The sequence below is a fragment of the Xenopus tropicalis genome, chromosome 9, assembly GCF_000004195.4.
Source record: "Xenopus tropicalis strain Nigerian chromosome 9, UCB_Xtro_10.0, whole genome shotgun sequence".
NCBI lineage: Eukaryota > Metazoa > Chordata > Amphibia > Anura > Pipidae > Xenopus > Xenopus tropicalis.
Window position 1 is genome coordinate 47,561,610 of NC_030685.2, and position 18,868 is coordinate 47,580,477.

The 18,868-nt window shown below is 39.2% G+C and overlaps 1 protein-coding gene across 2 annotated transcripts in view; it reads right to left on the minus strand.

Moving 5' to 3' along the window:
- Window positions 1-18,868, minus strand: part of ankar (ankyrin and armadillo repeat containing) — a 111,468-nt gene that overhangs the window by 19,435 nt on the left and 73,165 nt on the right. For both annotated transcript variants that reach the window (XM_031893903.1, XM_031893904.1), the window contains exons 14-18: window positions 17,408-17,561; window positions 17,079-17,240; window positions 8,453-8,559; window positions 7,195-7,317; window positions 510-668 (exon numbers count right to left, since the gene is read on the minus strand). In XM_031893903.1, coding sequence (XP_031749763.1) covers window positions 510-668; window positions 7,195-7,317; window positions 8,453-8,559; window positions 17,079-17,240; window positions 17,408-17,561 — 705 coding nt within the window. The remainder of the gene's footprint in view (window positions 1-509; window positions 669-7,194; window positions 7,318-8,452; window positions 8,560-17,078; window positions 17,241-17,407; window positions 17,562-18,868) is intronic.

Sequence of the window (18,868 nt, forward strand, 5' to 3'; positions counted from 1 at the left end):
GCAAAAATATAAAATGTTTTTTTTCCCTAGATTGCATGTGCCTTTACTCCTTTACCCCATCATGAGTTGTGAATACTGCACAAAATTTTTGCACTTCCAAAGATCATTGCAATAGAAAAGACATATAGTGTAACTACTACATGCTGAATTTAACCACATTATTTGTCTTGTTGTGCTTATCAGTGCAATGCAAAGTTTTCCAATCAGCATATGTGGAACCAGGTAAGTGAATCCATTAAAAAAGGTGTTTTAGCTGGAAACCCTGCATTGCACTGATGAGCTCCAATAAGGGTAAAACCAGTCCTCAGTTGAAATCTGATTAGGATACAGCCCTGGCTGTGCTTTAAGTGAGTGAGGCTCAGTCTCTTGGGTATTCACTAAATGGAAATTGTAGGTGCGATCCTGCTTCCTTCCTAGAATTCCTTCTGTTTTGTTTACTAATGAGGAGCGTTTCCTCAACCACAATGATTTTTTAGTAATGAACAGTAACACAATCAATCTGCCAATACCTGGAAGGCAGCTAGTGCTCTCTCTGGTTCAATGTCTGACTGTAGAAAAGGTTCATAGATGGAAATTTTTATGCCTCCATTCTCCAGTATATTGAACTGCTGCATTGTACTACTGTAAGCAAAGAGTGATAAGGCATATCCTGCTCTTAAACAAATAGCCTGAAATAAATTACAAATAATGATGTTAATCTTAAAAGCAGTATGTCCTCGAAATAAATAGGAATACAGATTAAACTTTGTAAATTTAATGCATTACAACTATATTTCAAACTTCATCCTAGAAGGTTCATATGCCTATAAAGAAACTGGCCTATTGCAGCAATATTATTTCTCTTCATCAAGGCTGGAGTAGCTGTGATATTGGTATTAGCAAAAATAAAAAACCTGGTCAACATTTAATAATAAAATAACTGCTGTACTGGTAAATGCCAGCAGTCTCATAAATACTGTGTATGAAGCATTTACTGAAGAGCTAAACTCTATTTTAGAAAAACAATTGTAACATTTTAATTCCTAATTCTAGGTACTTTTAAGAGTAGAGTATCATTACATTGTGACTCCTCAATTTAACTGGGCCCTTGCAGGAGTAGAAGAAAAGGTCTCCATCCTGAAAGGAACTTCCTTTGTACACCAAATAATGTGGGTATTTATCTCATTTCAGGTGCCTGTGCCACTGTACCAGGATCCTTGCACTGTGTTCCAAAGGAATTCACACTCTGAGCCCTGCGGTGGGTATCTATCTAACACTCCTAGAGTTCTATAACAAAAGTTACCTGGCACTATCTTCTAAATCTTCTAAGGCCATCCACCTCAGGCTCCCCTGCAGCATCTATTCCCTCCACTGGACTGGAATCCAAAGAGTATTCTATGGAATAGGGAGCAGACTTCGCAACAGGAACTACAGTCTTTACTCCTGCCTCTATCTACTGTAATCAACCATTCCTAACCTGTGTACAATTTGCCACTTTAGGGATGTTAACATTGTCACATCCCTTTTGTCACAACAAGAGTCCTAGAAAACATTAAACAGCCTTTTCTAAAGGCTACCAGGGTACAATGGCCCCTGCAGAAAGAAAACATGACAAGGAACACATTTTACTTTTGCATAACTCAAAACAATTTAGCACATTGCCACCTGCATTTTAATCTTTTAAATCCCAATCCCAGTGGGGGTCATGTATAAATACTGGGCAAATTTGCACCTGGGCAGTAACCCATAGCAACCAATTAGATATTGGTTTTCATTGTTCTTCCTACAGTTAATTGACGAAAGTTAATGACTGATTAGTTGCTATAGGTTACTGTCCAGGTACAAATTTGCCCTGTGTTTATCAATGACCCCCAGTGACTTATGAACTCAAGAAGGGAAAGATAGAAAGGGGATAGTTGCCGAACCAACTGGGTAGGGTCTATGAAGACTGGGGCATTTAAATAATTATGGTCATTATATGGGATATTGTACTTTGGCCAGGGATTTGCTTGCTTTAGGGAAGTTTCTCCAACTGCGTGCATGTTTGCCTGGATAGCTCAGTCAGTATTCGGGTTTTTGCCAGTACTCAATGTTTCCGATATTGTCTTACGAAAAGTTTGAGTTCTACTACGAGCTGCCAGGGAAGCAGGCCAGATTACATATCAAGATCACCCAATACAGATCTTCACTGACCTAGCACCCCAAACTATACAAAAAAGACGAACCTTTAAGCCAGCTTTATCAATCTTACAACAAGCAAATATCCGCTACCGCTGGGGGTTCCCCTTTCGCCTGTTATTCACTTATAAGGGTAGACAGTACTCTCCAGCCTCCTACAACGACGCTTGGGAAATCTTACAGAGGATACAACTTGTCCCACGGGACCAACCATCTCCAATTCCCTCACAAAGTTCATCTGCATCACCTGCCCTCACTCCAATATGGTCACGCCAGAAGACCAAAAATAATTTGCCTTCACCAGTTCAATCCCCGAAACCAGACAGATAGCTGAATACTGTTATCATAACTGTTCTTCTTATCCTAGATGGCCAAAAGCCTCCCCACATTGTTCCATATACTTTTACTTCAGCAATCATAGGTGCCTAGCTGTATTCGAGCCACCCCCAACTATGGTCTTTAAAAAATGTGTTTTACATGACTGACTGTTCGACCTTACCTAAATAAGACCGAGCTTAAAGCTGCTGCTTTATGTATGATGTTATGTTTCTATGTACTAAATATTTTTCTTTATGTTTCAGATGTTAAAAGTTTAACAACTTTTCCTATGTTATTGACGGTTGACCTACTCAAGTGCCTGCGAGAGGATTCTCCCATTTTGATTCAGCGTCTCTGGGAGTCTATAAGGGTTCTACTGATAAACATGATAGTGAGTATAATATGTAATCGAATGATATTTTTCTCTGCATGGCCACTCACCTAAAGGTTGTTTCACATAATGTACAGGGTCTTAACTCACCCCATAAGCGTACTAAAGCTTTTACGTTTTATAAATCTACCCATTCAGACATACTCTGCCTACAAGAAACACACTTCTTCTAAACATCAAGCCCAAAATACCTCTCCCATCATTTTCCTACCTTCTATTGCTCTTCAGGTCCAGACAAAACTAAGGGAGTTCTAATAGCCCTACGGAAAAACTTACCCCTGACAATCCCTGGACGATCAAGGCTGATACCTTATCTTAATAGGGGAAATATTCGATTCCCCAATCACCATAGCCACATATTATGCACCTAACACACAACAAAGTAATTTTTTTGAGAATTTTCTTCAAAAAATAGCCGATTGCCACTCCGGCCCTATTATAATGGCCGGGGACACTAATATTGCTCTAGATACATACTGGGATAAATCACATCCTAACATCTCACACCTACAATTGGCAACAGATTCCCCAACCAGACTAAAGAAAATGTTGCTACGTTTTAACCTAATTGATACTTGGAGGGAATTCCATGCACACTTAAAGGGGACCTGTCACCCTAAGAAATAATTACAATTTCTTTTCTATTGTGTGTGTTAAGCAAAATTAACTTACATACCATATAAATGATATAAATCTTGTTTCATTCAGTCTTGGGAATATACAATCACAGCCAGCAGGCAGCTGCCATTTTGTGGGCACTGTTATTAAGGCAAGCCTTGTATCACCCCAAAATCTTGTGTATGTGACAGAATGGGGGACCAGATGCCCAGGACCATGCACTGGCTACACCATTAGATGGTGAGGAGGTAGGGGGAATGTGAGTGCTGAATGGAAAGTTTAAGTAATTGTCTGCCCCGCCTCTATGACTAAGGCATAGAGGCGGGGCAGGCAGTATATGATTGACAGCTGGGATTTTTAAATGCATTTATAATGGGTTTGAATGTGTTAATATAAAAATGAATTTTGGTTTCATGTTTAATTTGAAAAGGACTTTTATTATACAGCTTTTTATGTCTGGGTGACAGGTCCACTTTGAAAGGAATACACATATTATTCAAACCCACATGGTACTTACTCATGAATAGACCATATTCTAGTATCCCAAATACTAATTCCTAACACTTGCAGAGCCCATATCCTGACTACCCCCTGGTCGGATCATTCCCCTACTACTCTTACGCTTACCAGTTTATGGCAGAGACCTACCAATTACAATTGGCGATTGAATGATTCCTTACTGAAAATCAAATCCAATTTTCTTCCAATAAAACAAGCAGTAGAAAACTATTTTGCTGAAAACCAAGGATCAGTCTCCTCTCCTATCACACTCTGGGAAGCCCACAAAACAGTAATAAGGGGGGAAATCATGAAAATAGCTTCCATAAAGAAAAAACAAACCACAGAGAAAATTAAGGAACTAGAACACCAATTACAGGACATAACAAGACAGGATCAAATTACACCTTCCCCATCCCTGGAAGCCACTATAAACGGATGGACCTATATCTCCAATTGAGAAACAGCTACAATGGACTAAGAGATTTTATTCCCAAAGAAATAAGATAGGAACAATGCTAGCACGAAAATTAAACCAGCCAACCAATCAAATCCCCCTGCCAACTACAATTCGTCCGAAAACAGGATGTCTAACTAGCAACCCCCAAAAAATATTACAAGAATTCTCCACATATTACTCTACAATATATACTAATACCAAACCATTCCCATCATCAACTGCCAATAAACTCTTGTCTACATTACAGATCCCCACATTATCTGCCATAAAATCAGAATCACTTGATGCTAGTGTCACACATGAAGAGGTAACAAAGGCAATGAAAGACCTAAAAATAGCTAAATCTCCAGGACCAGATGGATTTTCAGGCCTTTACTATAAAAAATTAACTGTTCTTTTAACCCCACATCTAACAAATATGTTTAACGCAATCAGACTAGGCGAGACATGTAATGAGGAATCACTAAAAGCGCAATTGTCCTTTATACCAAAACCTCGGAAGGAGCACCTTGAATGCACAAACTATAGACCAATATCGGTAATGAACATTGATATTAAATTACTGACTAAAATTTTAGCTGATCGCCTCAATAAATTTCTCCCTGGTCTGATTAACTCGGACCAAACCGGTTTCATCCTTAACAGACAAACTTGACAATATAAAAAGAACCCTACAACTTATACATAACTTTCACACCACAAAGAAACAAGGAATGTTATTATCTATTGATATTCATAAAGCGTTCGATTCTATTTCATGGGATTATTTATACTTTATACTGAATAAATGGGGTATAGGACCCCACTTCATTACAATCCTAAAATCCCTGTACCGTTTCCCCAAAGCTATTCCGAAATGGGGCCCATATCGAGGGAACCCAATCGTTATAGAAAGGGGAACCAGACAGGAATGCCCTTTATCTCCTATCCTGTTCGTTTTAGCAATTGAACCCTTAGCTGAACTTATCAGACAAGATAAGAACATTATAGGCCCCCAAATCGGACAAACAATGCATAAACAATGCCTATACACAGACGATATATTAATGACCATAACAAAACCATTAACCTCACTACCTAACTTAATTGACCTACTGGACACATTTGGGAACATATCAGGACTAACCATAAACCATAAAATATCAGAAGCCCTGAATATAACTTTACCACAACAGACTATCAAACTATTGAAACTAAGCTTTGACTTTAAATGGCAAGATTCTTTTATACACTATCTAGGAGTCAACATTCCATCCCACACACCAACCCTATATCAATATAATTACCCACAACTTTGGAAAATGGAGGGAGAAAATCTACAATCATGGTCCAAAATGGACTTATCCTGGTTCGGGAGAATTCATGCTTTTAAAATGACCCTTAGATACTCTACCTGTTTAGAACATTACCTATTCCCATCCTGGACCAAGACCTCAAGACCATGCAGAGAAAAATATTTAAATTTATCTGGGCAGATAAACACCCCAGAATAACTCGACAAACTATGTATAGGCCCAAGCAACAAGGGGGTTTGAGTGTCCCATGCTTACAAAATTATTGTATAGCAGCACAGCTGGCCCCATTGATTCATATGCACGCTCTTAATCCTCCTAAATGGGTTGCCATACTAAAACACCAACTATATCCAATTTCTCCATGTACATTACTTTGGTCTCCCCCTCTACAACGCCCAAAATATCCGGATCCCTTCTTGACCCACTCTATGTCGGTCTGGGATAAATATAAACATTCTGCCAAACTTATGTCACCAACCCTCCCAGCAACACCATTATTTGGTAACCCACTTTTCTCCCCAGGAGAAGTAATGTACATTACTTTGGTCTCCCCTTCTACAACGCCCAAAATATCCGGATCCCTTCTTGACCCACTCTATGTCGGTCTGGGATAAATATAAACATTCTGCCAAACTTATGTCACCAACCCTCCCAGCAACACCATTATTTGGTAACCCACTTTTCTCCCCAGGACTCTCCTTTGCTGCCTTTCAATGGTGGATGTCAAAAGGCTTTCAATTCATATATAACTTTTACTCCTTATCAGGCCTTAAAACATGGCCAATGATACAAAACACCCATAACCCACCTTTTTCAGAGGTTTTTCTTTACCAACAGATAAACCATTTCATTCATACAGTTAATAAGGATAATTCTACCCCAGCCCCTACCTATTTTGAAATGGTTTGTATTAAATACTCATATTCAAAAGGGTTAATTTCCAACCTATACAATTTGTTACTGAATATACATTCACAAGATCCCCTACCATACATCCAAACATGGCATAAAGATCTTAATACCACGATTACTGACGAAAGCTGGACCCAAATATGGCAAACTACAGCTAGCTGTTCTAGAAATACCTCACTGCTGGAAACTACATACAAAGTTCTTATGCGTTGGTATATGGTTCCCTATCGTTTACATAGGATAAATCCCCAATTTAGCAAAGATTGCTTTAGGAGATGTGGTCAAACTGGTTCAATGATCCACATTTGGTGGGAATGTCCTAACGTTCAAAGATTTTGGTCCAGAATAGACAATATTATCTACTCGGTAACGCAAATAAACCTGAGGAAAGATCCTCAGAACGCTTTGCTGAACGTTAGAATACCTAAACTCAACAATACCACCAGATTACTAATAAGCTTCATTTTCCTGACAGCCAAAATAACAATTCCCATCTCGCACTTTAAAAATAAGATGAATTGGGTCATGGTTAACGAACGACTTACCTTGTCTGATGCATATAGGAGATCAAGAATGTCAGAGTACTTAACGTCTTCCATTTCCTTTAAAGAATCTTGCAGATTGCTGTTTCTTAGCACTATACAAGCCAGGGTACAGGCTACTTCAGCCTATCATAGAGAACATTTAAAATTTGTTGAGGTCATTTTAACTAAATAAAATGTATGGTTAAAATTGAATTACATAATAGTTTTTCTACCTTAAGGTTAATGCCAACATTTATGATTATCATTCTAGCTTCAGGGATTTTAATGTTTTATTTATTATAAAGCATTCCCTTATTCGGATAATAAGGAAGTATCATTAATCCAGTTAGATAGCAAATCCAGTTGGTTGCACAACAATTTGCTTACTGCTACGGCAGCTTGAACAGGAAAACATTTTTTGGGAGAAATGTTTAATACAGTGCAAATTTAAAAAAAAGTCTCTGTTACACCCTACTGTGCTCCTCAACATATGTGCAAATACTGGTATAAAGGAAGGGTAGATCACCATATTTTACTTGCTTGTTTATACCTATTTGTATCTGGCTCTCCATGGTGCTGTGAATACATGACAATGACAGTATAACTATTATTATAATATGAAAATAAAATAATTGATTGAAAGGCTTGCTTGAAAAACACAGATCAATTCCACCTTCCTATCTGTAGGGCAATAAAGTAACCACAAGGTCAGTTGTTTCTGGTAAAAGATCCACATTCATTTTTTTGATTACTACTATATTGTAACATAGATGTTCTCAATTAACAGCATGTAACAATGGACTAGAGCTACACTCTGAATAAATGCACTGGAACCTAAGAGATAATTCTTAGCTATTTATACTGAGAGGAAAGCTACATGTGTTTGACAGAAGACACTGTAGGCCTCCAGAATATTCCAGTAGCAGCAATTAACGCTAGCCTAAAAGTTGGTTGACAAAACTCTTTGTGGGTAGATTTTAAAAAAATTTAGTGGATTTTCTTTATATATCCTTTTACATTTTCCCTTTAATGATTACATATTATACTTTTTAAATGTTATTTCTCTACATCTTTTGTAGGTTACAGAGAATAGAATACTATTGTATAGAATCATCTGTACATTCTATCACTTCATTGTAATTGGTGGAAGAATATGGAATTTGGTGCAATATTCTGACATCAATCAAATGATGTAGGCACAAGTTCTTTGCTTCGTATGTGTTTATGATTCATGGGTTAGTTTACTCTTACCACCTGAACAAATAACATCTTCTCATACCTTAACGTGTAAAGAATTCTGAGTTTTCAAAAGGTGGAGAAGAGTTGGAATTGCATTTTCCTCCACTATTTTTTCTTGGGCAACAGGATTGTTTATGAAGGCAACTCCTGTAAAAAATAGAAATTGTCATTTATTCCTACCATTTTTTAGAAATTAGATACTATGGAGTAATTTCAATTAGGTATAAAAACTGACAAAAAAATTAAATGACTGCTCCAAATAACAATGATTTTTACCAGTTTATTAAGCTGCATTTAACTTAACATTTGTTCAATTAATTTCAGTGCTTGTTAAGTTTGTGGAAGGGATTTACAATGTTGCTGTGTTCCTACAGAAATTTGATTTAAAGTCTGAATACATTCTTGCAAACTGATTTGTTTGACTTTCCTGACAGTCTGGAAAATTTTTTGTAAACATTGTATTAATTATATTACTATTTAGGCCCTTTAACTATTCATTTCCATGTCTCTATTTCAAACCACTGCCTGGTTGCTAGGTTAAATTGAACCCTAGTAACCAGATTGCAGCTGAAATTCCAAACTTGAGAGCTGCTGAACAAACCTAATTCATTGAAAAAAAATTATAAATAATAAAAAAAATAAAGACCAATCGCAAACTGTCTTAGAGTAGCACTCACTGCATCATACTAAAAGTTAATTTAAGGGTGAACTACCCCTTTAAGTTCCCCAAGGTAACAATAGGTAAATATTACCAAGATCAATGTATATTTTCTCATGTCCTTCTAAAATTCTCAATAATTCTCAATGACTCAATCTCTTATATTTCTCGACAACCTTATTAATACCCTTGATGCATATGGTGCCATATCAGATCTAAAAATGAATCAAAGAAAATCTCAAGCTCTGAAAAAAAGTTTGCTACTCTGAACTGGGACACTCGAAACCAGGGGGGCCACTGTGAGAATGAATAGAAAAGAGACCATCTCCTGTGTCTTTACGTTGTGTTTAAGATGTGGCTGGTGCAATACAAAGTAGCAATAATGAATTTAATGATTTTAAATTTTGAATTTAGTTCAATTAATGATTAATGATCTTTGCATATTATGTATTGCTAGGTCTATTAAATAACATTATATAATAATTAATAACATTATATATAACTAAAAGATTAACTAAACAAATTAACTTTACATAGTACATATTGGTACTAATGACAAAATGAACGGTTGGTGGAGGACCTTAAAGAGTAAATTCACGGATCTAGGCTCTCAGATTAAGGAACGGTCCTTGAGCAAGTTCAGGCAGGTGCTTATGGAGCTAAATATGTGGCTAAAGTCTTGGCATAGGAAGGAAGGGTTTGGGTTGCTAAAGCACTGGGCTGGCTTTTCTTTGGGGTACAATCTATATAGCCGTGACGGATTGCACCTCAATGGAAGGGGTCTGCTGTGCTAGAGGAGAGAATGGCTAAGAGGCTGTAAGAATGTTTAGATTAGACAAAGGGGGTGAGATAGAGGTTTATGGGAAAGCTAGTGTAGAGGGAGCAGTGGCATTAGCAAAGGGTCATGGGGGAGGAGTGAGAGGGCATACAGTTTACCAGTTAAGGAGCTTCCATTGTTACAAAGGAAACAGCCTAATATTAATCTTAGATCTAACTCTCCGTTATCTAGTATATATCAGCGGGAGAAGTAGTAATATCTGCTGCATGCTGGCTAATGAACAGAGCTTGTCAGGTACATTAGATGAGCTGGAGTCTATTGCATGTACTGAAAACTAGGATTTAATTGGTATCACTGAGACCTGGTGGGATGAAACATGTGACTGGGCTGTGAATTTAACTGGTTACACCCTTTTTAGGCGGGACAGAAGTAAAAGGGGTGGAGGGGTTTGTCTTTATGTTAAGTCATATTTAAAGCAATTACCAAGGAGAATGTGGAATCCCTTTGGGTAAAAATTTCAACAGGGCTAAAGGTTACAAAGTAAATTATCATTGGTGTATGCTATAAACCACCCCGTATAAGTGAGGAGTATGAGGCCCAGCTACTATTGCAAATGGAGGAGGCTTCACAACTAGGTCAAGTTGTTATTATGGGGGGACTTTAATTATCCAGATATTGACTGGAGTAATGAGGTGGCCAAGTCAGAAAAAGCTAGTAGGTTTGTAAATACAGTAGAATTTATGTCGAATTTAACATTTTCCTGCCTTTTGCACCATTGTGTTGGGCTCTATTCCCAGGTTTTACATATGAATTTCCCATATTTTACATGCCTCTCCATAGCAAATAGTTTAGTTTTAAGGTGAAAATACGGCTTACTTTAGGAATCAGAGTTTCCCCCATATCTTGCGATCACAGGCGCCATCTTAGAAAGGTCAGCGTCACCATTATCACTTCATATTTCATACTGTGCATGCACGCCTATCTGGGAGTACACAAAATACCCCAAGAGTTGCACAAGCATGAGGCATTTGTAACTGCGCAACAGAAACACCAGTCCTCTATAAACTTGTACAAGGTGCGGATTCTGGTTAAAAGGGTACAGATTTTTGTTTTTGATGGAACAATACAGTGCTGTACAGTATTCTTTTTATTAATTTATAGTGGTATTCAAATATTTAGCAAACACATGCATTAAATGCAAAATGTTTTATAGTACTGTATGTGTTTAAAGGTGTTTCAGTACTTAACTGCTAAAACCTGTGAAATAACTCAGTAAAGGAACTGTGTTGCAAATAAAAAATGATTCCTGTACTTATTTCCTTTAAATCAGGGGTGTCAAACTAAATTTCATAAGGGGGACAAAATCTAAGTCTGAGTCTCGCCACACATTTTTTTATTAAGATACTTAGTAAGATACTAAGGGGCACATTTACTAATCCACGAACGTCCGAAAAGCGTCCGAATGCGTCCGAATGCGTTTTTTTCGTAATGATCGGTATTTTGCGATTTTTTCGTAAATTGTCACAACTTTTTCGTAGCCGTTACGACTTTTTCGCAAAATGTCGCAACTTTTTCGTAGTGTTACGACTTGCGCGAATTGTTGCGACTTTTTCGTAGCCTTCGCGCCGAGTACGAAAGTTTCGGATTCATTCAAGCTTCAGTATCGTGACTTTTCTCTGGCCAGTTTGGAGCTGCAGAGTGCCATTGAGTCCTATGGGAGGCTTCCAAAGTCATGCTAAGTCTGAAAGTTTTGCCCACAGTTTACGAGCGCTCAATATGAAAAAGACGCGACAAGATACAAGCAAATCGTAACGGCTACGAAAAATTTTTCGACAATTCGCGCAAGTCGTAATGGTTACGAAAAAGTCGCGTCAATTTACGAAAAAGTCGTAATGGCTACGCAAAAAATACGAAAAAGTCGCAAAATGTTAGTTTTCCAATCGGAATTTTTCTCATTCGGATTCGTGGGTTAGTAAAACAGCCCCTAAGTCTTAGTTACTATGTGAGGAAAATGGAAATTGATCACTCTGGACGGTCAGACACTCACCAAGGGCCACATTAAACAGCCAGGTAGGCTGGATTCGGCCCACAGGCCTTGTGTTTAAAATATGACATTTATGTGTCCTTAACACATTTCCCTGATTTTGCATCTTTTTCCATGGTCCCCTGAAAACGTAAAATGGGGATTATACTGTATGCTAAATGACAACTTTTTACTTCAGGTAGTTCAAGAACCTACTAGGAATGATTCTATTTTGGACCTGGTGATATCCATACCTCCCAACTGTCCCGCTTTATGCGGGACAGTCCCGATTTTGCCACCCTGTCCCGCTGTCCCGGATAGCCGCTGATTTGTCCCGCTTTTAAAGGTCTCCGCTCCCGTGACGTCACACGCACGTCTCTTGTTAGCGCGCGCAGCTTCTGCGCCGCTCACTTCAGTTTTAACATAAAGCCATTCAAAGTGCAGCAGCTGCGGCGCTAACAAGAGAGGATGAGAAGAAGAGCCCTGGGGTGCAGCCGAAAGAAGATGGTGGTGGTAGGAGCAGGGGGACGCTGGGGAGGACACTGGAGGAAGGTAAGGGGCAGCGGGAGGATGTTGAGGCAGCTGAAGGATGTTGGGGAGGATGTTGGGGCAGCTGAAGGATGTTGGGGAAGATGTTGGGGCAGCTGAACGATGTTGGGGAGGATGTTGGGGCAGCTGAAGGATGTTGGGGAGCATGTTGGGGCAGCTGAAAGATGTTGGGGGAGCATGTTGGGGGGGCTGAAGGATGTTGGGGGGAGCTGAAGGATGTTGGGGAGGATGTTGGGGAGCTGAAGGATGTTGGGGAGAGCTGAAGGATGTTGGGGAGAGCTGAAGGATGTTGGGGAGGATGTTGGGGGAGCTGAAGGATGTTGGGGGAGCTGAAGGATGTTAGGGAGGACACTGGGGTGAGCTGAAGAATGTTGGGGAGGATGTTGGGGGGAGCTGAAGGATGTTGGGGAGGACGCTGGGAGGAGCTGAAGGAAGGTAAGGGGCAGCTGAAGGATGTTGGGAAGGACGCTGGGGGGGAGCTGGAGGATGTTGGGGAGGATGCTGGGAGGAGCTGAAGGAAGGTAAGGGGCAGCTCAAGCATGTTGGGGAGGACACTGGGGGGAGCTGGAGGATGTTGGGTGGATGCTGCAGTGGGGAGCAGCCCATAGTAGGGGGACACTGGGGGAGGACCAGCAATGTTTTAGGGGGTCCCTGCTCTAGCGCCAATGCAAAACATAACACCTGGCTACCAATATTTTAGGGGGCCCTGACTACCAATGTCTGTCATTAACTACAGGTGCCACAGTGCATAATGAAATCCTTAGGGCCACAATATGTCATAAAATGATTGGGGCCACCGTGTCTGTCTTCTGGTTCGCTTTGTGTATGTTATGCTTTTCAGGTGTGGTTTTGTAAAATGGGCCTGTTTGGGGGGCGTGGCCATAAAATGGGCGTGGCCTAAAAAATTTGCCGCTCTACGCGCGGCAGACATTTTTGTCCCTCCTTCTGCTTTTCAAATGTTGGGAGGTATGGATATCTAATAATACTGAACTCATCTCTAAAATTTGTGTGGGTGAGCATTTAGGGGACAGTGATCTCCTTTGCCGCTGCAAAGACAGCTCTGTAAGAGAGAAACTAAAACACTCAATTTTAGAGAGAGATGGAAAGGGGTATTGCAGCTAGGAGTAAAAGGAATCCAAAATTATTTTTTAAATATATATAAATAGTACAAAAATTAAACAAGAAGGGGTGGAGACCCTTATTATCATGGGGGGGGGTCAGATGGTTGATGCAAACAGAGAAAAAGCAGAAATTTTAAACTCTTATTTTTCATCTGTCTATACAACTGAGTAGCCAGCTAATAAAGGCTTCCCTTTTAACAGAACCAATTCTAGTAATATAACTACTGATACATGGGTCACTCAGAAGGAAATTCAAATGAGACCTGAACATATATAATTAAACAAAGGTCCAGGACTGGATGGTATTCATCCCAGGGTATTAAAAGAGCTTAGCTTTGCGATTGCTAAACATCAGTAGTAGGAAAGCTTTTGGAAGGGGTAATAAAAGATAGCATGGTTATATGCGTAACAGATCTTGCCAAAATAATTTAATTGCCTTTTATGAGGAGGTGAGCAGAAAGCTCGATGCTGGAATGGCAGTGGATGGTCATCTACTAAGATTTTGCTAAAGCGTTTACTACAGTACCTCACAAATAGTTGTACGTGGAAAACTGGGCCAGTGTTGTTAGTGGAGTACTGCAGGGGTCAGTCCTTGGTCCTTTGCTTTTTAACTTGTTTATTAATGACCTGGAGGTGGGCATAGAAAGTACTGTTTCTATTTTTTCTGATGATACTAAATTGTGCAAAACTATAAGTTCCATGCAGGATGCTGCCACTTTGCAGAGCGATTTGATAAAATTGGAAAACTGGGCAGCAAAATGGCAAATGAGGTTTAATGTTGACAGAGAATGGAGAAGGATCTGGGGATTTTTGTAGATAACAAGTTGTCTAATTCCAGCTAGTGCCATTTAGTGGCTACTAAAGCAAATAAAGTACTGTCTTGTATAAAAAAAGTGCATTGACAGGGGATGAAAATATAATTTTTGCCTCTGGTAAAAAGGCTTCAGTGCTTAAGAAGCATATTAATGAGCTAGAGAGAGTATAAAGATGTGCAACTAAACTGGTAAAGGGGATGACAGATTTAAACTATGAGGTTAGACTGTCAGGGTTGGGGTTGTTTTCTCTGGAAAAAAGGAGATTGCGAGGGAGCATGATTACACTGTACAAGCACATTAGAGGGGATTATAGGCAGGTAGGGGATGTTTTTTCCCATAAAAATGTCCAGCACACCAGAGGCCACCCCTTTAGATTGGAGGTACGGAACTTTCATTTGAAGCAGCATAAGTGGTTTTTCACAGTGAGGACAGTGTGTTTGTAGAATGTCCTTCCTAGTGATGTTGTGATGTCAGATTCTGTTAATGTCTTGGATGAGTTCTTGAACAAGCATTGTAACATAGTAACATAGTAAGTTGGGTTGAAAAAAGATATACGTCCATCACGTTCAACCATAATGACTATATATAACCTGCCTAACTTCTAGTTGATGCAGAGGAAGGCAAAAAACCCCATCTGAAGCCTCTCTAATTTGCCGCAGAGGGGAAAAAATTCCTTCCTGACTACAAAATGGCAATCGGACCAGTCCCTGGATCAACTTGTACTAAGAGCTATCTCCCATAACTCTGTATTCCCTCACTTGCTAAGAATCCATCCAGCCCCTTCTTAAAGTTATATAATGTATCAGCCAGCACGACTGATTCATGGAGGGAATTCCACAACTTCACAGCTCTCACAGTAAAAAATCCTAGCCTGTATCCAAGGCTATTATGATACTAAAATCTACAGTTAGTATTGATGTTGGTATATATGGTTTATATACAGTATGTTAGTGTATAGATAGGTCGGTATAGGTTTGTGTGTGCTGGGTTTACTTGGAAGTGTTGCACTTGATGGGCTTTGGTCCATGGTCTTTTTTCAACCCTATGTAACTAAGTAACTATTTTAATTTATTCAGTTCATGATCTGAGTGAGAGTAGAAAAGGTTTAGTGATGTCTAGAAAGTAAGTTTATCATATAACTGTTACTGGACATTGCAGACAATTGTATTTACACATGAGATAGAGAGGCAAACATTTTTTGGCCTAATGTGGGTCGGAGATTTTGTGAGAGCAATATTTTGTCAAGGCAGCAATGCCTCAGAAAGTAGGAACTAGTTCAGGTAAAAGGTTCACTAGTGAGGTATCAAAGAGGTACCTGTAATTGAGACTGAGTCTCTTAAGTTCAGGCACAGTTCAGGACTGGAAGCAATAGCAAAAATAGTCAGCGACAACTCTATAATCCGTAGATATCTATGGGTTGGAGACCACCTGCGTACTGAATTTAAAACTCTGCAGGCTCCCAGCACGAACGGGGGCCTGGCACACCCCAACCTTAAGTTCTGCTATTGTGCCAGCAAATAACCTATGCACACTGGTTTGTCCCGCAACCAGACAATCCCTCTACAACCCTAGAAGCTACAGCACTGGGATCCTTGGAAGTCCTAGCCAAACTACTTTATAGGGGACCTTCTCTTGTCTATATTACCACAATCCCAATGGTCTCAAATCTTTCAAAAAGCCCTTTAACGTACACCAGGCATGGTCCCCTTGGACACCAACTGTATCTGGGGAAATGAGTACCTCCCTCACTTCAACGGGTTACCAGACGCTACCCGGGGAATAAAAACCCTCCAGTGGAAAATTGGTAAATAAAACATTCCCAAACTCTTACAGCTAGTTAGCATCATGTTCTACAGGTATTTACAGCTCAGGCATGCTTTCAGATCTCAATTTCCCACAAGACCACTAGAACTTGTGGACTCAGGAGAATGGACCTCAGTAAACCAATAACCTGGCTGTAAATCATCTTATGGCAAGCTTGCTCCAACCCTCATGCCAAAGCACGAGACAAGTGGATTAGGGATATACAAGGTCTTGATGAAGAAATTTGGAATGATGTATTAAAGCAGGTCCCTCACATTACAATGTCAATGGGAGATGGATACATCCAAGTAAAGTTTCTCAACAGGGTATACTTCACCCTTTACAGACTGTCAAAATCGTATCCTCCTATTTCTGATCAGTGTTTAACATGTCATCAGGAGGTGGGTTGTTATATGCATGTATTCTGTAATTGTACATTTATTCAACAGTTCTGGGGAGAAGAACTGCAATATGCAGGTGGAAACACGGGGTGGAATGTACTGTAATTTTACTGAACACATTTTGGCAAAGCTACCAAATGACAATAAAAGCTGCCAAATGACAATAAAATGTCAGTATAAGTATTACCATTTCCTTGTAGTGAGGTAAGGGAGGAAAGTATATGCTAATGGGTTGAATCTCCTGCCTCATATGCAACTGTAAATGCAAAAGCAGGGTAGAATATGTAATAGAACTTAAATTGTTCAAATATTATCAGCAGCAAGAATCCACACAGACATTTGAAACAGAGCAATTTTTAAAACTGGGAAGGAAACTCTTGGCAGGGGAGATTTACCCCGGCAACCAAAGTCCTAAAAAAAGGGCCTATGCATGGTACTTCTACCAAGTTATGTAGAGTTATTAATTGACAGAATTAAACACTAATTTTTATTATTCATGCAAGAAACAACATACATACCAATGCACATAATTCCAAGAGCTTTGATAATTCTGATAAGTGTTCCATTTGCTACTTTTGGGCTGCGTAACAATCTCACCAGAGGCCCAATGCCATTTCCTTCACAGATTTGGCATTGATAGTGTCTGCTATCTTTGCATAGAGCAATTATTGCCTCACCACCTTTAAATTTTAAAAGAAAGGAAAATTTACATTCTGATATTTACAGATGAACTCTCTGCTTTTTAGGGCTCCGGCCCTCGGGGAAATTAGTCGCCCGCGACAAAACTCCATGTTCGCGGGCGACTAATCTCCCCGTGTGCCAGAGCCCTTATAGGATAAAAACCTACCTATGTATTGCATCTTATCAGAAGGTGATAAAAGCATGTCAATAATACATTTGTAGCCAATATATTCAGCCATTGCTTTCTGTTGCTTTCGAGTTTGTCCTGCTAGTGCCCAAAGTGTTGTACTACCTTGTTCCCTGACTTCAAGTTGGAAAACCTGGAATGCAAAACAAAACTATTTCAGAATAGGTAACAGAAACTATAAATTTCAGTATCATCTGATTCATCTGATCACAGGCCAGTCTGTCCTAACTTAAAAAAAAGTTATCCACAATCAACACCCATGCCCCTCTATAGCCGCAATGCATTTGTGCCCATAATACCAGACCCTGGCTAAAATCTCAGACATGATCTGCAGAGTACATTTACAGCACACACAAAAAGTCCCATAAAAAAGTCAACCTCCCTAAGGCTTCTAGTCTGATAACCAGGTTATTTTGTCTGGAGTGTTTGTGTGTTACTTAGTCCATACAGATATAAAAACAGTTTTATTTAATCAGTCTTTTTTGCTGCACTTCTATCACCATATAGTTATTATTTTATTTCAGTCTATTGACCCAGACTTAAATTAAGCTTTCAGGGGGAAATCTAAAGCTATCTACATTTACAGGAAGGCGATAACATCCAGCATTTCAATAAGTCCTTTGGGACAAAGTGTGTTACAGGTAAATATCAAGTAGGATTCCATCCTGCTCAGTTGTTGTATAATGTCATTCTGTATTTTCTATTGACCTAGACACTCCAAACCTATCACCGTCATGCCTCTAGGGCCAGAGTTATGTACCGTTGGAAAATGTTTGGGGACTGAATATTTATTTACAACCGGTCTCTATTGCTCTATGGTGTTCCACAAACCTTATTTTACATTTTCTTTTCTATATATACTGTATGACAAACAATATGGGCAGATTAGCATGTATGCTCCATATCCACTGTCACATGTAATTTTTGTTTTAATCTCCATCAGATTTCCAGTTTTTACTCTAAAATATATTTTTGGCCTGGACCTAATTTATATCAGTTTTTTTGGCACCTGTAATTTCCCTTCTTTGTAGATTCCCTACACACATTTTTTTAAGCTAGTTTCCATCTTTTTACCACTTGCTATGTATGATGCAAAACTGCGATATAGTCTTGCAGGAATTGCAAGAGATATGTGAAAATAAAAATCACAATATTATTGTTAGCAGAGTGCTGATCTGAACTACGTTTGCAGATTCTTTGTAAAAGAGGGCAAATACACCTGCTGTATGACCAGAAACCTTGTTGCTTTATAGAACTTTCAATAAAAATTCAGGATAACATGTCTGCAACAGAAATTCATAGGAAAAAAACACATAGGAAGAGGAAGAAGAAAGCACACAGGGTTACAGGTCAAAACATGACATCATATTGCTAAGAAACAATAAACCCTTCCTTGCAGGAAGTAACATTTAGGAGCAGATTTATTAAGACACGAGTGCT